We start from the raw sequence: 23,762 nt of genomic DNA, 5'->3' as shown, positions 1-23,762 counted from the left end.
AGCAGGGACATTTAGGGCAGATATGGTGAACCACCTGGTAGTGACAATATAGATGGTAAACTGATAAAGACAGTAGCTGCTCAAATCACCGCCCCAACAGCCACAGCACATACACAAGTGAGAGGAGACGGGTTGAGAGAAAGACAGGGGGAAAAAAAGGTGGGAGTGGTAGAAGTGGATTACAGTGGAGCCTTTGATATAATGGACCATGGACTGTGGTATATTTGGGCCAAATCACTCACTGAACAGTAAAGCCCAGTTACATTTAACAATGTTACTGTTGAGCAGGTTGAAGAAACAAAGCTCTTGGGTGTCATTTTAGAAAACAATCTGTTGTGGACGAGGCAGAGATGGGGAAGAACTTATCAATCATAAGGAGATGCTCCGTGTGTTCGACACCGTAACTGGTCAAACACGTAATTGATACACTAGTGTTGTCACTAGTAGATTAACTGCTCAATGATTTGGTCAGAAAAGAGCAGCTGGCACAAAACAGAGCAGCTCCACTTGCCCTTAAGTGAACAGTAAGGTCAAATGTAAATGAGATGCAGGCCAAGCTCTCCTGGACGAACATCACAGGGAGGCTGAAGGTATCACTCCTCCCCAAGCCAACAAATCTGATTCTGATACACCTTGAAACACTGTGATTTGTAACTTTGGGCTATATACAGAATATAAACTTGACTTGAGTTAAGTTAACAGGGCTCTCCTGTGAAAACAGATACATTATCAAGATCAGCTCTTTTTCTTGTAGAAATGAATGAGTCAGCTGTCTTGCCTGTACAAACTCCAGCAAGAGATGATATGGGTTCCTGGTGTTTTTCTCTAATGAGTTCTGAACAAGGATATGTTACAGTGTTTATTAAAGGATTATCTGTGGGATAGGTTACAAAGCAAACTACTGATCTTGTATAGCTACTGCCCCCTACTGGCGTCAAAACACCACGTACTGAACAACATGGACCCATTTCATTGTTTTCACTTAGCTTCCTCCAGGACTGAGCGACGAAGCCCATGTGCCAAAAACTGCAGTGCATCGAGTGGCCGCTTGAGGCTGATTCCAAAAGGGAGCAAATCCCCTTAGACCCCCAGGGCAAACTTTACAGAAATATTAATCAAATCAAATCAAATCAAACTTTATTCATATAGCACCTTTCAAGCAAAGAAATGCAACCCAAAGTGCTTCACACAAATAAGAACTTAAAACGTTATAAGCAACAAAGAACCCCCACCCCAACCTACCATCACCACACACACACACACACACCACAGCCTCCACATACACACAGACCCATATAAGTGGATATACTGACATGCAATTTAAATGCAGTTTAACTGTGTAATCTTGTAAATCTCTTATTATTTTTGCATTTTATGGTCGGATTATTTTTGGATTCTCCTTCAGTCCCCATCAAATTTACCTTTTTGTCTCTACTATTCATACATTTTTTTTTCATTTTGTTTATCTCATTTAACTTTTCACTTCTAATTTGCAGTCACATTTGAGTGCTGTCAGTACCTGCACATAAAAATATGTGACATATGTCCCATCCAACACAAACACTCCATAAAGAAAACGTTACATAGACACAGATGATAGCATAATGTGATGCATGCAAATGCGTGCATGCTTGTGGTTGTTGTGGAAAGACGAGACAATAATATGCCTCCTGTAGACCGATCTCCACTGCAGGACACATTTCTTTCTCAGTGGTGTTCCTTGACCCTGCTGGTGCCTCTAGTAGCAGCTCCCCTTTCTTTAATCCCTCATCCTGGAGGGGAGGCTGGAGAGACGCACACTAAGGAGAAGAAACCGTTGCTGTTCTCCACCATGGGGCCCTTAATGATGCCCCCCCTCAACCACTGACTGAGGAGAAAATGGCCACGGGGGTGGTAATATGCAGGACTGATGAAGCTGAATTTGTCTTCTTGAAGACAAGCATGTGCATGTTCTTTTCTCCAAACGATGTAAATAAACATGAACATGAGAGGCGTTTCATTTCAGTTTTATTTCATCAAGTTTGTGTCGGTGATAAATAGCGATGATGCTTTTCCTTCGCAGCATTGTTCAGTTATAATGACACGACAAAGGGCCTAAACAGGAGGACAGATGAGGATTATGATACGCTGCTAGGCTGGGGTGAAAGGTCAAGCGTGGGTGAGACTTTTCCCAGGCGTCATTACAGGAACATGGATGGTTGTGGCGCACACCGCAGGAGACGTCCCCTCCTGGAAAATAAACCAGCTTCAGCCAAGGTTCACATTTACTTCCCTTCCCACCTCCATTTCTGTCTTCGCTCATTCTAATTATGGGAATGATAAAATACATGTATGTATGCATTTCCAGGGGCAACCGAGCGCATTTATCTGTGCAATGTCCTGCTCTAATGCCTGCAGTGATGGAGGAGTGGAGGTGTAAGCGGGCCTGTAATGAGAGGCCGAGGAGAGGCACAGAGAGCCTGCTGATTTAGAGGACAGGAGCCTGGAGAGGTGAGGTGGGCTTCATGCTGCGGAGGTTGTTTCTGCCGGATTAATATTAACACAAGACAAACCGGCCTCACACATCACTCTGCTCTGGAACAGCAGAGACACTGCGGCGATCTCTGAGTTTACTCTCTAAATACATCCATCTTCACAAAATGTTTACAGACACTAACGTCTAAAGAAAAAATTATTAAAACAATGAATCGGAAAAGACATGGATTCAGAGCCAGTGACCGTGAAATACAATTAAATGAACCTTGTATTACCAGATATAAAATAAACATATTTTTAAGTAAAAGAACAAACATCCAGTCATTAACAAGTGCCTTGAAACACATTTAAATTGACACAAACTGCAATAAACCATTTTGGTCAACAAGCTGTGAGCGTATTTCATGCAACATTAATTTAATTATTTGAGTGTATCTACAAGAAAAGTAAAATACTTAACTGATTGTAGAAGAAAAGAATAAGTTTGGTCGACTTTTACAAAAAAAAAAAAGAGCTTTTCACATTAGTCAAACATTTAATTAGTTGTGGACATTATGAAATCAGCAGGAGTAAAGATTGAGCCAAACTAAAAATAACACATTAAGCGGAAACAAATAGAATTATTTTGCTGTGGCACTTTCAAACAAATAGAAATACTAATCACAGCCACGGATATTATTACCTTCTTTGTGTTTACTGCTGCATTTCTTGATTCCCAGAATCCCACTGATAGAAAAGCTGGATTCAGAGGCTGTTCCCACGGCAACAGGTGATGCTAGGGACAGAGATTATAGTCATGAAACATCAAAGTGAAGAAGATAAACAGATTTAGAGGAAATGGACAAAAGAAAGACGGACCCACTCCATAAGACTCGGCCTGGACTTTGTTCCTGATGATCCTGTAGAGGCAGAGGTTTAAACTCACTCAAAAGTCATTTTAAAAGTCTGTTGTTGTCGAGCACACAAATACACGTGGTCACCTGTTGATGGAGCTGATGCTGGGCACGCTGTTGCGGTTGCACACTTGCTCCAGCACCAGCCTGTCTCGGATCTCCCACGCGAACATGGTGGGGTTACTGTTTTTTAGATGCAAGATGGTTTGCACAACTCTGGGAGTGGCCACTTTGGGCTTCGACCCTCCAATCAGTCCGGGTCTAATGCTTCCAGTCTCATTGTACCTGGGTGAAGAATATGAATGTGATCAGAGTTTACATATGACCTGAGGACAAAGCTATGGCTGAGGTTCATTTCACGTTTGCGTCAAATGTGTAAAAATTTTAAGATGACAGGCCCTGAATCACTCAGGGTGTTCCTTTGGATACTGAGCTAATTTGATGCGCCTGTTAATTATTTTAACTAATTACATAGCTGTCATTAACACAAGTCAATTTTTCTTTTTTTCAAATAAACAGTTAAAAACACACCCAGTAGAGTTTGCCATCATCATCAACATGAAAACCAGCAAGGATTCAGGTCTAAGAAAGTATAAAAGAGTCTTTTGGAATATTTGAACGAACATTTGAATGCAAATTTCGATCAAAATTTTCTATCCAGCAACCAAACTTTTTTTCTGTTTAAATCCAGACATGTCTGAATGCTTTATACGTAAATGATTATACATTGTACGTTTGAATAAAAAGAGAAAGAGGAAAGACCTTCACCGTAAAGTCAAAAAAGAACAACTGCAATTTAAAAGATCTTAGCTTTACTTAAATCAACTAACAAAGACATGAATAAACTAAATAAATGACCAAACTCAGCCCCCTTTTACCTGGCCAGTATTTTGCTGACACAGCCGTGACTGACGCGCAGGCGGCGGGAGATCTCACAGGGACGAACGCCGCGCTCAGCGAGCTCCACGATCCGCTGCCTCACCAGGTGCGGTAACGGGCGCCCGTTGACGAAGACACCTCCGAGCTGGTTCACCCCACCGTGACCTGAGCACCAATCAAACGGGAAGTGCTATACCAACATTGACGCCTAATTCACTGCGTGGACAAAGACAGCGTGAAACTCATAAACGAGTTTACTTACTGTGCGTAATGGTGAGTGGAACCTGTCCAAAACGCACTTCCATCCCAAACCAGCCTTTTAAGGTTTGTAGCCCTGGAAAAGTCGTAGTCTCTACTCAGTTTGGAGGACGTAGCATTTCTTTTCAAAAACTGAAACGTCGTGCGTTGCAGGGCTGCAGGTGGCTGCGTCTGCTACTCACACAACCTGAGATGTGGACGGTGGCACAAGCTTTTGGATGTACACGCATGGGGCCAGACGCCGTGTTTACTTCAGAAGTGCTTAGAGCTAGGATTTTAGAAATAGGCTGCGAAGTCCGTCTTCCTCCCAAGACACCACACTCCTTTTCCACGCTAGTATCCCCGTATAGCCTAGTTAGGAATTTGTCCAGTTAATTGCGGACTATGCATCATTGTTGGCCCACAACACAAAGTTCTACCTGGTGTTTAAAAGTTGTCTCGTCTAGGAATCTATGATAGCTTTAAATTTGGATGGAATTAAAAAAAATAATAACATATCATCTCGTCATCAACTCGTGTTCTTGTTTAATTATAGATGACATGTGTATGAAGCTCCTCACGTGGACGAGCTGTGATCCATACTGCCTTATACTTTAAAAACCTGTAAAGAAGTAAATAAATGACACAGAATTTCATTTGTTCCCAGCACAGCAGTTTTAGAAACAGGCAGACGCAGAAGTGAATGTCAGTATTTTTGATGTATTTTAGCCCACAGAATTACACTGACACACATTTCCCTCTCAGAACATTTTGTCTTCGATGTGCCCCAGAAAAGTGATTTTTCTCTTAGCGCACCAAAATGTCAGCCTCTAAAGGCGAGTGGGCTGTTGCTCGTTTTGTAGTAATGTGCAAATGACACATCAATTCTTCGTAAGGCTCATAATCAAAGTTCACAGCTGCTCAGCAAAGAAATACGCGAATGAAGCAACCATGGTTTATTTAAAAAAAAAATGGAGTCGTGTTTTGGTAGTTTCCGCCCTCACCCACTGTAACTGAAAATAAATCAGACGCAAACAAAGAGCTGAAAGTGTTTGAAGAAGTGAAAAGAAAAAACCGAGCCAAGACACTTTTGCGTAATTAGTTTATAGCTCCATCATCTGGCCATGTATTATCATTTCACTCGACAGTTTTGAAAAAGCCTACATCATTAAGTTTATTCCATTGAGAAGTGGCACAAACAAGAATTTATCAGAGAGATATTAAGAGCATAAGAGGCACCAGGAGTGCTTCCTTTTGACTCGAAGTCTCTTTTGACGTTGCTGCTCTGGTGAAGTCAGGAGGAAGCTGAGGAAACTGACACAGGACCGGAAACACCGGCGGATAAATCGTCACACATGTAAACACAAGCGTGGAAGGAGCAACTTTTAGTTTGAGCTATACACGAGAGCCGTATTCATTTATATTAGTGCAAGAAATCTCAACCGAGGTATTGTGGATTAAGGCGATAAGTGACCAAAGGAGTGCCTTATTTTACTTGATTTCTAATTTAGCTACGTTGCTAACAGCTTCTTCTACTACTAGAGCTAGTTAGCATCGCGTTGGTTAGCCAGAAACCACGTGTATAAATATTAGAAATGTTTCCATAGGAACGCAACAAATTAACGTTTCTGAAAGAAACACTCAGAACAGTGCAGTTTTAAATCTATATGAGCAGGTTATTAGTAAAAAATGTTGCGATGAACGAGCCATTAGCCGCCGGTATGTGACTGCAGTTCAGATAGCGGGCGTTAGGTGGTGCTGTTCAGCTGCAGCGTTGGGTCATACTATGGACGGCGCTAAGGAAAATGAAGTTGGTGGTGGTGAGGAAGCTGCCGAAGACGACCTCTTCTTCATTGGGGACTCCAGTAGTTCAGAAGGAGAAATTAATTTCAGCCACCAGCACAATGACATGAGCTGCAAGCAAGCCACAAGACTCAGGAGGGAAAGCTCTCCACCTCTTCTCCTGGCCTTCTCCGTCCACTCAGCAAGATCTCTGCAGGACACCAGCCTGTCCTCCAGTGATGACTCACAGGAGGACGACGAGGAGGACGGTGACCAACCCATTGAGGAGTGGATGATCCTGGAGGAAGAGGAGCAGGTGGGGGACTCGAGCATCCAGCTCAACCTGAGCTACGGGAACAGCTCCGAGGATGACTCTGGAGATGAAGGTTAGACTTCACGTTTTCCTCCAAGTGATTGCCTTTTCACCTGCATTAGTGCAGGAAAGTAACTATTATAACTGTTATATTTTAATGCCGAACATCAGCAACCAAAAAGTAAAACCTGAGTGAAGAAGACAGGATGTGACATCAGGATCAGTCGAACTGATTTTAGTTCAGGGGTCACATTTGATCCCAAGCAGACAGGACCAGTAACATAACAGAATAATAACCTATAATTAACGACAGTGCCCTTTATTTTAGTTCACAGGTGTACATTAGGTAAATGTTTACATTTAACGAACTATCCTTTTAAAAAAACATTTTATAAACAACCTGAAATTTATATTTATTGTTTCAGTTTTATTGAAATATAATTGCTCTTAAGCTTAATTCTAATTTTCACACTTTGCACGTTGCTTTTCCCGCGGGCCAGATAGGCCCCTCTGGCGGGATGGTTGTGGCCCGAGGGCAGTATGTTTGACACCCCTGACCTAGAGGGTCCTGCTACATTTCGTGCAAGAATAAAGATGCAAGAATAAAGCCCGAGAGAGTTTCCACAGCCTGACAGTAATGGGCGTTTAGACTAAGAGTCATGGGTATGAGAAGATCTTAAATAGATTTTATGTGATTAAAAAATGATACTGTGTAATCTGCGCAATCTATTTTACTTGCTAGTATGTGACTGGAAGCACTTATCGTGTTGTGTAATTTATGAGAAAAACAGAGAAGAAATTATCCACGAAACTGGATCTGACTCTTGCTTTTATTTAACAATGTCGAAGTGGTCATGGGTGGATCTCATCTTTACTTAAAACTGGACGTTGTTCATCAAAGGACAGCTTGGTTTTGAAAGACAATGTTGTTGCAGCAGCAGACTGTTAAGTTTATTGATTTTACACCTTCCAATAAGGGACAGACAAGTCCTGATGTAAATACATTTTTGTAGATATATTGTGCTTTCTGGTGGGAGAACACCAGTTACAGTTTGCTCAGGATGCACAGAAATTCCTTTTTGTATAAACGCTTCACAGAAATGAAGATCCCCGTAGTCACACAGGTAGTTGCACTACACATTTTTTTTCTTGTCTTGTCTGCTAAATTGGTCTTCACTGGATGAGAGGTTTAAGGTTTTCTTTGCACATGGTTATACGTAATAATTGGATCATGTTAGAAAGGCCAGATATTATTCATCACATATTTAAGCCTTAAGAGGTAAAGCATTTACAAAACTGAAAACCTTCCACTAATATTATACTCTATTTACTGGGCTTGGTCTGTTTTTGCACATTTTTTTTTCTTTTAGAAGTTTGGGTTCTCGTTCAAGGACCATCGCTGAGAGCGACAAAGATCTTTCTCTGAACGTACTGTATTGGTGCCTGTGTGACAAATGCCTCATTTGTATTTTCTCAATCACAGATACAGATAGAACTGACAAGAATGTGAAACCATTAAAAGATATCTGGGATGTATCAGACAAAGACAAGGTAACCTTTGACATCTATTAGTTTTCACAGATACCGCAAGAGATCTTATTTGTATCGAATAAACCGTGGCTAGAGAAAGGAAAGAAACCATTTTTCTGCAGTCTTTGAGCGGCCTTTTAAAAATCTCTGTCTTGTCCTTTCGTCTTGCCTAGTACGGTGCCTATCAGTCTCTGACCAGCCGCTATTTCGCGCCCGGCCGCTTGACGATCTGTCACGTCTGCAACAGGACAGGACACCTGGCCAAAAGCTGCTACTTCCAAAAAGTAAAGGAACACACTTGTCTCTCCCTTCTCCGTGCAATCTCCAGTGCCCCCCATTCACCTGCAGAGGTTGGGTGACAGAGCATAGCCTAACATGTTCTTAAAAACTGTATGTCAGCAGAAATGTCCCACGTGTGTCCTTTGTGGGATCCAGGGCCACATCCGGAGGGACTGCCCGGGCCGCCCCTGCTCTAGCTGTGGACTGCCTTTCCATGGCCTCAGGCCCTGTGAAATGCCTCCAGTGTGGAACCAGCACTGCCAGCGCTGTGGGATTACAGGACACCTTTCTGACGTGAGTTTGTCGAGGCAGGTTCTGTAGCCTGAAGGAGTGTGTGGGGCCCAATTTGTGAAGCCCCTATGAGAGTTAAGTATTTTTTTTCCTGTTTCCTGGGTTTTTTTTTTTTCAGGCCTGCCCCGACACATGGAGACAGTACCACTTGACAGTGAGTTGATTTACCTACACTTTCCAACGTGCAACGTGCACACACCTTTCTGGTTTACTGTATAAACATAGTTACACATTTTAATTAATTTGACCATAATAATGCAATTTAATTGAGCTAGAAGCAAATACCAAGGTGCTATTGTAATCTATCGTACTTTTTTATTTACATGGTGAAATTAAGAAACCAAATTCATGTTTGTTTTTCAGAAAGACACAGAGTAATACAAACTTTTTTTCCTTCTGTCTAAAATAGCACTCGTTTCACCATTTTCCCCCCAGATCAGGTTAGAGGTTCCCCTCAGGCCACAGATTGTGCCCAACGTCAACCACAAGAGATTCCATGCTCATTGTTACAACTGCTCTAAAAAGGGACATTTTTGGCTATGTAAGTGATACATTTAATCAGCACTTCGCTTATTTCTACCACCTCTTTCAGCCTTCCTCACTAAAACTTGCAAATACTCTCTTTCTGTTGCTTCCCTTTCTTCACATCGTTCCTCCTCCATCCAACATGCCATTGTCTCTCTCTGTTTTGGATCATTCTTTAATAAATCATCTTGCTCCATCGCATCCACTCTTTCTCCCCCTCATTTCCTTGTGAGTTGTTCCTTTTTGATAGCAGCTTTCTCAGTTTTGTATTCATCTTTCAGCTTTTCTCTTCTTGTCCGATTCATCTGTCTTTTTGTTGGTATCAGGAGTGCACTAGCAGGAGGATGGTCAGTGGCACTTTCCCTTCAGTGCCTTATGTTTGCTGCTATGACACCGTGCAGGACATTCTCCAACGTCGTACCAAGAAAGGAGTCAAAGGTGACCAAACATATATTATTGTGTATTGTACGTGCATTATTGTACGCAAAATCACTTAAACTTGTTTCCCTGGAAACTACAAACTCTAAATTACCATAGTTTTTATGTAGTAGTCAGTGTTGGGCAGATACTGGTGTGTAGGTGTCGTATTGTGCATCTGACATGAAGGTACAGACATAACAGGGCAACATGAATAAACTACACCAGCATTGAAGGCAGATTGTTATGTCAAGTCCAAAACCAAAAAGTTGCACATATCTACAATGCAAAGACTACTTGTTGCAGTCATGTGCATTGTGCTCATGTGCAAAAAGGAATAACTTTTGCTTTTAGCCCAGATGCTAGGAAGCTAGTGAGAACTACAAATCGTCATGTTTTGTAATGTCTAGATCAGATGATGTAAAATAAGAAAAAAAAAAATAAGAAGAGCCTCCTGCGTGCCCTTTGAAGTATGTAGTTTTCTTTACTTTGGTCACCTATTAGGCGAGCTGGAGTAGCCAACACAACATGCTGAGTTGGCTGGAGTCTGACTGGTGTCACCGATGCAAGACACAATACAAAAACCGAGTCTGGTGGAAATGGTGGAACTTGACCTTGAGCTGATTGAAAATAAATATCTAGCCCTCAAAGAGTCACCTTTTACAGATACACAACACAATGGCTAGATTTTAGCAGAACATTTAATGGAGATGATAGTAAAAAATAGAGAGATGTGAGCAAATGAAAATAAAGGTCTTAATTTTTATCTGCTTGCATTAGCATCCATTCACTTAATTTAACAGACGTAAGTAACAACAGGTGGCCTCTTATTTTAATCTGTCTTTCAGTCTCCACCTGCTCTTAAGCAAAATATGTCTTGTTCACCTTGTTCATCTGTCTCAGGGAGCATTAAATTTGGCCTGCTGTTAATATATAACAGTAGTTATTCTACACAACAGGATCACACCATTGATCAAGGAAGTCTTTTCTGTGTGTTCCAGAGATTAAGAGTCCTAGACCGCCGCCCCCTTCAGATACGGACCAGTTGTCTGAAAAAACAGGGGAGAGTGGTGAGGACAAGGAAAGGAGCAAGACAAAGCAGGAGACATGGAGTACCAGAGCTGGCAGGAGGAAGACGTGGCCAGAGAGGCGCAGGGAGAGACGTGAGGTGAAGCGACTGAGGAGGGAGGCCCAGGCCATGCGAGAAGGGAGCCTACTGGGGAGAACTCGAGGTGACTCTGATGATGAAGGCCGCCACGCAGATCCCCTAAGACACCGCCTGCACAAACAGTGCACCCCCCCTCCACAAAAGAAGAAGAGGGAAGAGACAGGTGCCAGAAAGAGCAAGAAAAGCAGAGAGGCAGAGAGGTGGAAGAAAAGAGGTGGGACAAAACGTGGGGATTTGTATCCCCATGGTGACGTGGGCATAGGAAATGAAAATCTTCTTTCTCCAAGACAAAGAGTACGCCACAGAAGAAGATGATGTGTCTTTTCTAAATGTTTTTTTAATTTACTGATTTAAAAAGTGTCATTGTTCCTTGATGTCTTTATTTATTTTATGTACAAAAAAACGAGCAGGATACTAATTTGTACTTTTTGATTTTAACAATGTTCGGTTATTACATCCTCATTTTTAAACTGCAAAACTGATACTGACTGTTATCAAATTGTATGTCTTTTCTCAACATGTTTTGAATATAGATAGAAACCATGGGCCTTTTTGATTCTTATACATCATAATGTGGTGCAGGTGATTGTTTATCTTTCTAAATATAATGCTAGTCTTATGGTAATAATGATTTTCTTTGTTCAATTGCCCCAAATTTGTATAAAAGCTCCCTACAAAGGAGCATCGGAAATATTGTAAGGGTAATAATAACCTACTTTTGTGCACACGAAACAAGGCGATTTTGGGGACGTGTGATGAGTAGAAACGCGCTTATGTTTATATAGTATATAGGTGAGTATGTGTATGTAGTAAGTGACTGAGTATGTATGTGTAAGTGAAGCACATCTACCTGAGAAGCGTATGAAGCCAGCGGCTTTCAAAGCGTGGTCCTATAGTATTTCTGATATGAAGCTGCTGAATTATTAATGAGCGGGGCAGCTGCCTGGGGTTGTCCAGACAGAAGTAGTCAACTCTGATAACAAACGAATTAAAACCATCCTTAGACGGTGCTAATAAATTAAGTCCGACTCTGATATATATTGTACGTGTTTTAACGTTTCGACGCTCATGGGTTGCGATATTTTATTTGAAGGTTAGCACGTAATTGTCTCATGACGAACGTTATATGTGTCTGTTATCGATTAGTGTCGACTCGCCAGAGATGTGAACCTCCCATTGATTGATCTCCACTACACTCCCCGCTGACCAGAGACGACGCTCCTCAGCGACTGCGAGAGGGGATTTAAATTAGACAAATGTTATCCGTCTCACTTGACGGACAATGTAGCTTTCCACTTTCTCGCGTGGCCAGAGGTAATTCGCTATTTGCACTCCAAGAGACTAGCATAACATCGGTGCAGCGCGACGTTAGCTGGCTTGTAATGTCGGCGCGGTTGGACTTGTTTTCCCCTCTAGTCCCCGCTTCCTGTTAGCCTTGGGCTAGCTGGAAAATCGAAATTATGCTAATGAACGAGCATGTATAGTTAACCAACGCCAAGGGGTGTTACTTGAATACTTACAGTAGGCTAGTCGGCGCAGTTTAGTTGTAATTTATTCACGAACCCGTGCTAATAACTTAGTTTTACCACCAGTCATCGAGACGGCTTTGCTAACGCTCGCCAGCTAGCCCTCTTGCTTGTGTTGACGGATTCAAGTATTTAACTTGGCCAGCTTTTTAGAAGCCAAGAGCAATATTAACTTCAGTTGTTTGTTAACATAGGCGTCGACGTAGCGCTCGCTCGTAAACTACCCAAATGCATGCGAATAAAGCGGATAAAACACTTTATGTTACTGTGGGTAAAGACTGATGGTGTTCACTGTGAAAAGACAATAGAGAAGAAGACTTGTTCATCAGTCGTTGTTCTGGTAACGAGGACACCGCGGATAACCAAGAGAGACATTATACCTCTTGGGATATTGTTTTTTTTTTCATTATTATTCTTTTTTTTTTGATACTACGTGTTCACGTAGCTGTTTTATTTTTGAAGACTAAATTCTCGTACGTGGTCTGAAAAAAAATAATAAGAAAGACGCGGTTTCCGTCAAGTTAAGCCACACATATAAAGGGAGAGTGGATGGAGTCGATGCAGCTGGTGCTTGTGCGACAGATGAGGGCTGCGCTTCCCTGAACCCACCTCTTCCAGGTACCTCACCTCGTTATATTAAAACAGTAGCTTTAAATGCCCCTGAAAACACTCGCTGTGCCGGGCCGTCAGCAGAGGTAACCAGGGTAGGGGTGTAGAGAGGCAGAGGAAGCCGTCTGAAGAAGCGAGGTTCCTGGACGTGCGTCCCTCCAGCCTCTACCTCCATCACATCCATCCACCACCGCCCTCCTCATTCCCAGCCATGGACCCCCCGAGGACTCGGTCGCGGTCTCGGTCTGGTTTTTATCATTTCGCCATGAACGGCAGCGTCGGCAGCAACGGCGGCAGCAACGCCGTCGGTAACGGGAGCTTGATGACCGCCAGCGGAGGAGGGGTGAGCTACCCGCAGCAGAGCAACCCCGGCTGGGCGCCGCATCACGGAGGTCGCAGCTACCAGGAGAGCCAGCAGCAGCAGCACTCCCAGGGGAGCTACCTGTCCGCAGGGCCGCAGCGCCACTCTTCCCACGGAGCCCACAGGCACCCCGGAGCCGGTAAGCGAGCTGAAGTGAACAGGGCCTGCAGCCCGACTGGATGCATCATTGCACACACTCACACAGTGTGCACCCCACTGGGGATGCAGGCAGGCAGAGAGGCAGGCAGGCAGGCAGAGAGGCAGGCAAACCACTAGCAGCTCATCGGGCTTGGGGACATTGAAACTAAAAGACTTTCACTGACAGCTGTTGCTTGCAAAGCCAGCTGCATGCTATTAGAGATGCTTTACTGTAGAGGTCTTCCTGATAGGATCCAGGTAAACGGGGCAAACTAGGTTCACGAACTTTGTCCCGTATGTCACTGTCTGCCTTTATCCTCCGAGTGCAAGTTATCTTGGCTCACGGTAGGAATTTAACACTGCTGAATTTTCCTTAGCATGAGCCAAGTATTCTGATGAGTTGCAGGTCACATTATGTTACTTCTCTGGATGTAGGCGAGCGGTAAGAAAAGTTGTGCCACAGGTTATCCGTTAAGTGTCTTAAAATAGTATTCCAGCTGTATAGCCGGAGATTTCATAAGCAATGAGGTAAATCTTTTAATGAAACGCTTATGCTTCAGTCCTTTCTATATGGATGTATAAGATTTCTGATTAGAGCCTTGAAACAAGTCTTTGAACTGCTTTATCTTTTTTTCTGTTTTTTGTTTTTAAACCCAGATTTCTCACTTTTGGTAATTTTCTTTGCATCCTAAAGCCTTCATACTATTTAGTGAAAATGTCAACATGCGCAAGGCTTTGACTTGTCCCTGACTAGTCAGTCTGATTTTTCTTGGCAAAGTAGAGTAAATATTGCTGGTATTATTTCAAAACGCAAAGAAATTAACTGTAGAGTTATATTTGCACAGTGCTGGTTTCTTACTTTGTCAAGTCAGATTGATTCGTAACAACCACTATCAATCAGATAGTAGTTGAATTGGCTTTTCCTCATCATGAAATCAATAGTTCTTTACCCAATCCAGACTGAATATGGAGACAACGAAAAAAACTCCCCGTGCCTTCAAGACATAAGTGAAAGCAAAAAATGGAATTCAGTGTGAAACTGCTTTTTTTATTTGCTTCTTATTTTTTTTTAATTTTTTTTCCTGGTACTGACACTGCTTTTCATTGTTCAGCAGCTTTTTTTCATTGCTGACCATTAGAAAGCAACCAGAGAAACCTTCTGTTACACCAAAATGGGTTCCCTCAAAGGCAAAAAAAAAAAAAAGAAGAAGAGTGCCGGATTAATGAAAGCAGCCTTTTAATGGCACTGTGTAGTAATAGCGGCGCTGTTGCCAAACAGCCAAAATAAGCCACACAGAGTGGACACTTGCAGAAATGTATGCTTCCCAAACTGACAGACTACAGCCTGGTTCGTGCGAACGACTTAAAAAGTGCGTTTCCCATCTGTGTGAGCCGTGTCCTTATTGCTCCTAGCAGCTGCACATGCCTCATTCTTTGTGGCCAGGTTGTTGTGTGTCGATGAGTGTGAAATGTTTTCCGTGTCTAAGCAGAATAAAGACCGTGCATGTGTAAGTACATCACAGGTTCTGGTTAGCTGTTGCATGTTTGTACATGTCATTGTATTACGCCTCTTGTCTTCTCTTTATCCTGGATGTGTCAGGTTTGTGTTTAGGGGTGTTAAAAATGTGTCCCACTGTCTTGCCTCAGTTTAGCCACCTCCTATTTTCTCCTTTGCTTTTACTCCCCCAGTTTCAGGCATGTAGCTTTAACAGTGGGTGCACTCCCAACCTGACATCATTGCACCACTTTATGGACCTTCATTAATATTATTATGTGACATCTTTGCTGATTATGTGGCTAAAATATGTTTTTCTAATTACAGCTTGTCTCTGCTAAATATTAGTTTCAAGTTACTGCATGTCAAGTAAATAACATGAACAAATTGTGTCTTGATGACAGCTAATACCCTTAAGTTCACTTCTCTGTCTGACTCAGTCGTCTGTCGTGAAAGAAATGGTGTCAGTCTTCCCCAGCAACCGCGCTAGGAAGGAACGAGGCTGAGTCCGCTCGCCATCAGAACCCGTCCAGTCTGGTTCACCGTCCCCTGGGATGAATCAGCATTAACAGGCCTAGTTCTCCACAAAACGCATTGGCGATCTGAGCCCCAGGACCCTATGCGGTGTGAAGAAAAAGGGATCGTAAGATGAAATAAAGATGTAAACCAGTGCGCCGGCCCGACCGTCGTCCAGTCAGTCAGCCGCCCGTTCCTCTGTTCTCCGCAGCCACTAGCAGGGCGTCTTTGAGCCGTCACTATCGGCAGACTTCACATGGCTCTGGAGTGGCTTCGCAAAGACAAGAAAGGGGAAGAGGGCTGCTTTCAGATCTGTTGTTTCTGAGGAGGCAGAGTGGGGGGTGCGGGGGGGCTGCTTGGATGAGGGAGGCATAGAGGAAGAAACTGAAAGGCACAAAGGGGGAGTTTTCTCCCCTCTTTTTTTTTTGTGATTAAATGTTATTTGGGAGGGGGAACTGCTTAGAGGAAACTCTTGTCAGCGGAGTTCAAGGACATCCTTCTTAAGCTGTTGAAATGTCCGTGTGCACATGTTGCATCCAGACTGCACATGTGGGCTGTCAGATAAACAGATGGGAAAGCGCGTTTTTTTTTTTTTTTTTTTTTTTTTTTTTTTGTAAAGATTATGTTTATGACATTTGTGTTCCGCTCAGTAATGTTTCTTTTTTATTTTACCATTTTTTTCATATACTAATCTCATTATCATTAAGGAAGCTTTTGTTTGCGATGGTTGGTTGAGCTTAGGATCAGTTCATCTTTATCGCTTTTATCACCACCACATGGAAATAATAATAATAATAATAATAATAATAACAATAACAAAAAGAATGGAATAAGCACAGTGCTGAGCTGTTGTTGTGGAGATAATAGTGGTTGCCCTGCTCAAGGACACTTGAACATAGCACATGCTTGCAAACGGGGTTACTCCAATTTATGATGTTGTGCTGGGGTTCCAGTTGATTTGTTAAATATCTGTAAAGTGTCAGAAAATCCCACAAAAATCCATCATAATTTCCCAATTAGACATCTTCAAATTGTGTCTCGTGTCCCAAACTGGAACATATTCTGCTTACGATACTGGCAAACTGACAAATGTTTGTGTTGATAACTATTACAGTCATTATCAAAATAGATGCCAGTTGACCAATAAGTCGTTCCTCCTCAGGGCAGCACACAGTGGTGACAGAAATGAACGTGAACTGGTGACAGGAGACAAAAGTGGTTATCAGTATTCAAAAAATGTTACGTGCGCAGAGTCAACAAGATGGACTCTGGTGTGCTGGACGTGTTTGATTGTGGATTGTCTGTTTGTGTGCGTCTGCATAGGCTTTTCATGGCAGATCAGAGGGAGTGATTTGTCTGTGAGAGCCAGGGAGGATAAGTCCAGCGTGACATCTTCCAGAGATGGATTGCTTTCTTGTCTGCTTGCTTAAAGCAGGAAATTCAAAAGCCTGTTTGCAAGACGAAACCCTCGCTGAGGACACAGCGTTTCTCTAATAAGATGTCAGATGCGTGTTTTTATTATCACTGTTGGATTTTGCGGCATTAAGTCCGTGTAACTATTCTGGCAAATTAGAGAGGCTTCATCAAGATAACGTCTTTTTTTTTTGTTTTGTTTTGAGCGTCCCGTGTGGCGTTCGAATGGAAAATATAATCAAAGGAAACCAGCTGCTGTGTGTGTGTTGTTGTGTTTTTGTTGGCTTAACAAGTGCATGTCCATGTGTCTTGTGATGTTGATGTTTTTCTCAGCCCCATCTTATCTGATTATGTTTTTTTTTTTTTTTTTTCCCCTCTGTGGCCTGCAGGAGGAGTGTTACATTTTCATCCAGATAATGTCTGCAATGAGGATCGGGACAAAGTAAGTATGAGAGATGACCACGGCCTGTTGCCTCCTGGTTTGAATTGAATTTGTATGTCGTTGTTTTCTCTCATTTATTCATTCGCCTCCTTTTTTCCTGAACCGACCTTCCCCGTGGTTGTCTCTCCTCCTTCGCTTGTGCGTGCAGATGGAAGACAGCCCGAGCCCAAAAAGGCAGCGTCTTTCCCAGCAGTCCATGTTAGATCTAAGCTCCGCCCCTCCCTCCACTCCTTCCTCTCCCATTCGCCCGTGGGAGCTGCCTCCGAGCCGCAGACCACACCCCCACTACATGCCAGAGAGATGCCACACACCTGTTCGAAATCGTCGCAGGTATGATCTGACTATTCGTCTGCCAATAAAACACCACAGATGACAAGTAAACAACATAAAATCTTGAAATCGCTCACATTTTTTAAAAGGAGATGTTGATGTCTGTTCACTGAACAATGAAACAAGATAAAACAAGGGTTTAGAGAAAATGTAATAAAAAAAAAAAATGTTGTCCTAAGTCAGTAGATAACTGTTAACGAGTCAGTCTCACAATTGTGTACACTATACTGTATGTGTGTGTGTATATATATTTCTTTCTTCTTCTTTTTTTGGACTTAAAATAGGCCAGAAACAGTCCATTGCTATCGCTGACACTTTTAAGAAACGCTTGCCGCTTTATTCTTTTGTAATGCAATTGTGAATATAATATATTTGAGATTTAGACTGTTACATTTAAAGTCGTCACCTTGGGCCTCATTAAACGTTCATGGTCTTAGCATAAGTGATAAATTGAAAAACCAGGAAACTTACATATGTTTTGGTTCATGTTCTTAAACAAGGTAAGCACAGAAACACAAACTAAATGTATGACTCTATCGAACACAATCACGCAATGTTCACTGGGAGTGTAAGTGATGTTTGTGTAAATATATGTCACTTATATAGGAATGAATTTGATTTTCTACATTAAAGCTGAATGTCAGTAAGTGAAGAACTAATCTGCATGTTGAGTTAATTTCAAACACTTGTTTGGTTAAAACGTCTTTCTGTCTCTGTCACCATTAAGTTTTAGGTTCAGGAGTTTATTACTTAATATTTTGCTCTACATGGCAAAATATGTTTGATGCAAATGACGGCATGATTATTTCTGCCTTTCCTTTAGTTTTTCCTCCTTTCTTCCACCTCAGCCCTCCAATGAGACGCCAGCGTGGCCGAAGAGACCGCCTGACCCGCCACCACCACACGCACAACAACCACCACCCCTACAACAACAACAACAACCACCACCACCACCACCACCACCACCCCCCCAACGCCCACCACCACCACCACCACCACCACATGCACTCCCACCACGGCCCGTCGCCGGGCCATCAGGATGAAAACTACCGCCACCCGGCTCCTCCTCCTCCTCAGGGTTACCCGCCCTACAGCCAACAGCCTCCCAGGGGACCCGGGCCGGGACCCGGGCCCGACGAACGCCCGGGTTACCACCCCCCTAACCCCTCCCCGAGGCCTCTTCACCAGTCGCCCAACTTGTCTCCCAGGCTGCTGCACCCTGCGGCCCATCCGCAGCACCCGCACCCGTCCCAGCAACAGAGCAGCGTGATGCTGGACCTCCATGAGCAGGTGGGTCGGTGCAGCGGGTGAGGAAGGATTCAAGTGATTTCAGTAAGGTCCCTGAAGTCAGCACCTCTTTAAAAAACAATGAAATGGAAAGCCGGCTGTTTACATTAATGTTTTCGCAGCTTAAAATGTCCATTAACATTTTCTGTTACTTGTCAAGGAAACTTAATCTTTACCATCCAGTATCAAATCATTTATGGCTGTTGCTGTTGATGGTAGTAAAGTGTTTATTCTCTTGACAGTGATTCCATTTTTTGAAAGTGATTTAAATTTTCTATGAGTCTTCACTATCTGTGCTCAACAACAAGAACAAATAAGTCTGCGTGGATAAAGTTACGAGCCTCTTTGATTTCCGTATTTAGGGTTCAGCTCCAGTATCATATCCTGTGTCTCCTCCGGGGGCGCCGCCCGGCCTGCCGCCTCGCTCTGCCCCACAGCAGATCCCAGCATGCTCGGTGGTCTTCAGTGGACAGCACTATCCCGTCTGCAGTGTCCCTCCTCCTGTGAGTGTGTTTTATTTCTAGACGTTCATGACGTGAGTAGTTGGGTCAGGATATTTCCACTGATGAGTTTTCTTTCTATTCTGTACTTAATCCTTGTTGAATATTAAGTCCTGTGTCCTTGTGTTTCTCTGCCAGGTCCTTCAGACTTGTTCTGTGCAACACTTACCGATGCCCTACCCGTTTCCCTCGCTGCTCTCCAGTGACCCGGCCTTCCTCCTCCCCCCTCCCCACCTCACCCATCCTCCAGCACACCTTTCTCACCATCCACCTCACTTGCCGCAGCCGGGGCAGTTCGGACCCTATCCGGCGCAGCAGGCCAGATCGGTGAGTAGGAATTCACGTGTTACGACTGTTACAATAACAAATGCGTCTTTTGTGAATTGATCAGATTTGTTTCTTGTGTTTATCTACCGACACCTTAAATAACTAAGAGTCTATAATCTCCCTGGGTGACTTTCAGTATTTCTCCTGCCATTCAGAAGCAGTAGAGGTGGTTTAAAACGTTAAAGCAAAGAAGAATATTCTTCTGGTGAACTGTCTGAGTTGCTCTCCTGTGCTGTTTACTCAGGCAGGGTATTTTTAGTAATAACTCAGCACATGTACTTTTAACCTCCTGAGACCTGAGGTTTTGTTTGCAGTACATTTTTAATTTATCCAAGATATTTGGGATTAGTTGGACCCAAGGAGTATTAAAACCAAACATCGTCTTTGAACAGGAAGTCGTTTTTGAAGAAAAAGCAGTGTAATGTAACAAAATATAAAAATATATATTTCAATACCTGGACATTGTTGTGCAAAATCAGGATTGCAAACACTTAAGTCCCGATGTTCTTATACTTGCTAATTAGTGACGTTGTAGCTTGTTACCACTCGTAGAATTTGTTAAATCTTCGTGTCATATGTTAACTAGAGAAGTTAGTAATCATAAATAAACAAGTCACAACCATAAAAATTTGATGAGGTTTTGTATCTTATTTACGTTTGTCTCGTTAGCTGCTGCAGAATGAATCCGCTCAAACACCACTATCACGTTCTCACACCGACTGGTGCAGTGACCCTTTGCTGCCACTAGATGGCAGAATAAAACGTCCACTTATGAGGACAACAGGTCTAAATGAAGTTTAACATAATAAATGTTACATAATAACTGTTTGAAATAATTAGTATGAAGGCTAAAGTAGCTGGATGAATTGTGAGATTCTGTTTTATTCTTGTGATGCTGTGGTGTAACAACTCTCTTTCTTTAGCTATGTACACAATTGTTTTTAGGCTTAACTTTACTCCCAGTCACTTATCATGTATGACAAATAGTTACGATGAAGATACCTCCTCTACCTTCTTCAGATATTTCTCTTTTGCCTCCTCAGCCGTTACAGAGGATAGAGAATGACGTGGAGCTGCTTGGAGAGCATCTGTCTCTGGGTGCTGGGCTCCACTATCCCCCTGCCACCCACCCTGCCCTCACCCCACACTCCACACAGCTCCACTTCCTCTCCCACGACCCTCTGCCTCAGGAGTTCTTTGGAGTGGTGAGCATGCATAATAAATTGATGTAAAACACACAGATCGCAGTTGAGAAGTAAAAATGGAAACGGTCAACGATCTGATCCGTTGTGTACGTGTTGTCTGCCGCCCCACAGTCCTATCCAAACTTCATTCCTCGGCGTCTACCAGGGCGACGGTACCGCTCGCAACAGCTGCCACCTTCGCCTTATCACCCCAGCCTCCTGCCTTACTTCCTGTAAGTAGAACTGTTATTTTATAAAGCGAAATGGGTTTAATTGTTTTGGTCAAATATAGTGAATGATCTTTATCAAACAAATGTGAAATGCAGGGTGTTGATGATGTTTATGTAAACATTTCTCCAGAACCGTAAAGGAAACCACCAAAGAAATCCATAAGTCTGAAAACTTATTCATTTTTACACAGATGGATAGATTTTGTGGATTTTGTGTCAAATCAGATTACTTTTGCAAAGTTTTGGAGGAATGTTTGCAGCTCTGAAACTCGAGCTCAAAGTGTTTAAATGTCTCTCTCCATAGATCAATGCTGCCAGTCCAGCCCACCGGTCCTGCAATCAGTCTAGAGCTGGATGTAGACGATGGAGAAGTGGAAAATTACGAGGTCTGATACTTTCTGCTGTAATTATTTCGTCTGCATGTTTGATAGAAGCCGACGATCATGCGTGTGTTGTTGATGGCACGTTTTTCCCCGAAGGCCCTCCTGAACCTCGCGGAGCGCCTGGGAGAGGCCAAACTCCGAGGACTGACCAAGGGAGACATCGAACAGCTTCCTTCGTATCGATTCAATCCAAATAATCATCAGTCTGAACAAACACTGTGAGTGCTGCTTTTACACAACCACTTCGCTGGCTGGAGATTATGTCCTCATAGTGGCTAACTTTTATTAATCGCAGCTGTTGTGCAGTTTCCATATTCGTCTTTGTGAAACCGCAGTGAGGGCCACCAGTGCCAATCATAATCTCTCTCTGTGGGGTTGGGCTTTTTGCTAAACAAGCTCCATTTCTTGGTTACATTTATAAGCACATATCAAGAAGCAGTTGACTGCTGTTCTTTTTTTCTAATATAATATATTAGTATAATAATAATCTCTTTCCCAAACGCAATGACTGAACTCAACAGGCGAAGCTAAACTTTCCTCAGTGCCCTGGTTATTATATGGAGAGTGTGCTAAACAACGGGTTTGCGTTTCTGTGCTTTACCTGCTGATACATGTCGGCTTTCAGGTGTGTGGTATGTATGAGTGACTTTGAGTCCCGCCAACTGCTGCGAGTCCTGCCCTGCAGTCATGAGTTCCACGGGAAGTGTGTCGACAAGTGGTTGAGGGTAAGTATACCTAGTGTGGAGACCACTTAATTACACCTAGTTCGTATCCGTTTCAGTTGTTATAAGTGCACATTAATAGAATAAAAAACGGAAGCAAACATCTGTCCGCATGTGTCCAAATGTTCCTCAAGTCACCACGTGAGTCACTAAGAACCACACTAAACCCCAGGACAGAACCACCCGAAGATGCTTTATGCATATGTGACATGTGATTTACCACTGAAAATGATTAGAGGCTCCTAAACACCGAGTTCTGGTGTTAAACCACATCGTAGTCTTGTGATTTAGAGACGTGGAGCGTTGCCTAAACGATCAGTGTCAGTTTTTTGGAGCGGATTTACAGAAGTGTGCAGTGGTGAGTTTAGAACGGGGTGTCATAAGCAAAGACATAAACTTCCTGTAAAACCTAATTTGCCGTTTCCACTCTCAGGCCAACAGGACTTGCCCCATTTGTCGGGCCGATGCCTCAGAGGTCCAGAGAGACTCGGAGTGACCACATGAGGGAGCCAGACACTCCCCGTTGTCTGTCAGACACCATCAGCACTGCCTGCTCCTGATATATTGATACACGTGCTCAGACACACACACAAACACACACACACACACACACACACACACACACACCATTACCTTAAACCTCTGTGCAGCACTTTTTCTTCTTTTGTTATTTCATTCTTTTCTAAAATATTATACCCCCTCTAACACGTCATGTAATTTTATTTTTTGTTATCTTATTTCCTTCTCTCCGTTCTTTCCTGTACATGCATATTGGTCCTCACATTTTCCCAGCAATGACCCACCATCCTACAGTGGTGTGGGTGTGTGTGTGTGTGTGTGTGTGTGTGTGTGTGTACATGTGCATGCACCACAACTGTGCAAGCGTTGTTCGGTCACAACGTTGTTGGTACATGATTGTGTATTTTGCGTGTGCGTGCGAGAGAGAGATTTTTTGGTGTCCTGGAGCATGCCTGAGTTTCTGTTGTGTATCAGACAAAAGTAACGACATGTGAGAGCTTTTTTTCCTCTCATGAGTGACTGACTTTACTTCCTGTTTGTACGTTTATGCACTGTCTGTCTGTATGCATACTTTGTGTGTATGTATGTTATAGACTTAATCCTTTTCTCTAGTTTGACACTAAGGGGTCCATGCTGCCACTATAGTTCTCGGTTACCATTTTGATCCATTTATTCAGTAGATTATTATTATTATTATTATTATTATTATTATTATTGGACCATTATAAGTGATTGTTTTCCTGCCTGGCAGTTACCTCATTCATTCCGGTTTTGTTCTTCACTCGTTACAAGCGGTTCACTACTTGCGCTACTTGGATATTACGCACATGTATTTTTCTTTTCCTTTTTTTTCTTAGCAAAAATAAGTTTGTCTGTGACTTTGCAGTGGCACATGTTACATATATATATCTATATATAGATATATATACATACTGTATAAATCTATGAATATCTGTATACCAAATAAAAGGCTTGATAAGAACTTTTTAAA

At 42.8% G+C, this 23,762-nt stretch overlaps 3 protein-coding genes across 8 annotated transcripts; 2 read left to right on the top strand and 1 right to left on the bottom strand.

The window, feature by feature from the left end:
• Positions 1–1,990: 1,990 nt before the first annotated feature.
• LOC125008040 (paired box protein Pax-5-like) lies at positions 1,991–5,501 on the bottom strand. 2 transcript variants are annotated; one of them, XM_047585048.1, is made up of 6 exons: positions 4,510–5,501; positions 4,247–4,412; positions 3,456–3,653; positions 3,334–3,374; positions 3,158–3,250; positions 1,991–2,229 (listed from the first exon to the last, which is right to left on the bottom strand). In XM_047585048.1, exons 1-6 carry the CDS (start codon positions 4,550–4,552, stop codon positions 2,069–2,071), a joined length of 702 nt encoding a protein of 233 aa, XP_047441004.1. In that variant the 5' UTR covers positions 4,553–5,501; the 3' UTR covers positions 1,991–2,068. The 2 variants fall into 2 exon arrangements, with proteins under 2 accessions (XP_047441004.1, XP_047441005.1); XM_047585049.1 differs by having other exon boundaries at positions 3,338–3,374.
• Positions 5,502–5,797: 296 nt separating this feature from the next.
• On the top strand, positions 5,798–11,163 carry LOC125008039 (zinc finger CCHC domain-containing protein 7-like). Of its 5 annotated transcripts, XM_047585047.1 has the most exons (8): positions 5,823–6,652; positions 8,063–8,130; positions 8,283–8,393; positions 8,509–8,682; positions 8,798–8,833; positions 9,115–9,216; positions 9,528–9,642; positions 10,623–11,163. In XM_047585047.1, exons 1-8 carry the CDS (start codon positions 6,271–6,273, stop codon positions 11,102–11,104), a joined length of 1,470 nt encoding a protein of 489 aa, XP_047441003.1. In that variant the 5' UTR covers positions 5,823–6,270; the 3' UTR covers positions 11,105–11,163. The 5 variants fall into 5 exon arrangements, with proteins under 5 accessions (XP_047440999.1, XP_047441002.1, XP_047441000.1 ...); XM_047585043.1 differs by lacking the exon at positions 10,623–11,163 and having other exon boundaries at positions 5,798–6,652; positions 8,283–8,459; positions 8,545–8,682; positions 9,115–9,220; positions 9,531–9,642; XM_047585046.1 differs by lacking the exon at positions 10,623–11,163 and having other exon boundaries at positions 5,806–6,652; positions 8,545–8,682; positions 9,115–9,220; positions 9,531–9,642.
• An 810-nt stretch (positions 11,164–11,973) lies between these two features.
• On the top strand, positions 11,974–23,762 carry LOC125008036 (E3 ubiquitin-protein ligase RNF38-like). Its single transcript, XM_047585037.1, has 12 exons — positions 11,974–13,424; positions 17,237–17,289; positions 17,438–17,619; positions 18,468–18,909; positions 19,269–19,409; positions 19,545–19,733; positions 20,777–20,938; positions 21,050–21,150; positions 21,452–21,533; positions 21,627–21,748; positions 22,156–22,255; positions 22,686–23,762. Exons 1-12 carry the CDS (start codon positions 13,136–13,138, stop codon positions 22,746–22,748), a joined length of 1,926 nt encoding a protein of 641 aa, XP_047440993.1. The 5' UTR covers positions 11,974–13,135; the 3' UTR covers positions 22,749–23,762.

This window comes from Mugil cephalus, chromosome 5, assembly GCF_022458985.1.
Source record: "Mugil cephalus isolate CIBA_MC_2020 chromosome 5, CIBA_Mcephalus_1.1, whole genome shotgun sequence".
Classification (NCBI taxonomy): Eukaryota; Metazoa; Chordata; class Actinopteri; order Mugiliformes; family Mugilidae; genus Mugil; species Mugil cephalus.
This window is presented reverse-complemented; position numbering and strand designations above follow the sequence as displayed.

Bases quoted from the DNA above. Each gene is read 5' to 3' on its own strand.
- LOC125008040 (XM_047585048.1), bottom strand. From the start codon at position 4,552: ATGGAAGTGCGTTTTGGACAGGTTCCACTCACCATTACGCACA. The intron at 4,413-4,509 runs GTAAGTAAACTC...ATTGGTGCTCAG, and splicing joins TCCACTCACCATTACGCACA to GTCACGGTGGGGTGAACCAG. The intron at 2,230-3,157 runs GTAATAATATCC...TTTATTTTCCAG, and splicing joins CAGCAGTAAACACAAAGAAG to GAGGGGACGTCTCCTGCGGT.
- LOC125008039 (XM_047585047.1), top strand. From the start codon at position 6,271: ATGGACGGCGCTAAGGAAAATGAAGTTGGTGGTGGTGAGGAAGCTGCC. The intron at 8,394-8,508 runs GTAAAGGAACAC...ACTGTATGTCAG, and splicing joins AAAGCTGCTACTTCCAAAAA to CAGAAATGTCCCACGTGTGT. The intron at 8,834-9,114 runs GTGAGTTGATTT...TTTTCCCCCCAG, and splicing joins GGAGACAGTACCACTTGACA to ATCAGGTTAGAGGTTCCCCT.
- LOC125008036 (XM_047585037.1), top strand. From the start codon at position 13,136: ATGGACCCCCCGAGGACTCGGTCGCGGTCTCGGTCTGGTTTTTATCAT. The intron at 17,620-18,467 runs GTATGATCTGAC...CTTCCACCTCAG, and splicing joins CCTGTTCGAAATCGTCGCAG to CCCTCCAATGAGACGCCAGC. The intron at 20,939-21,049 runs GTGAGCATGCAT...GCCGCCCCACAG, and splicing joins CTCAGGAGTTCTTTGGAGTG to TCCTATCCAAACTTCATTCC.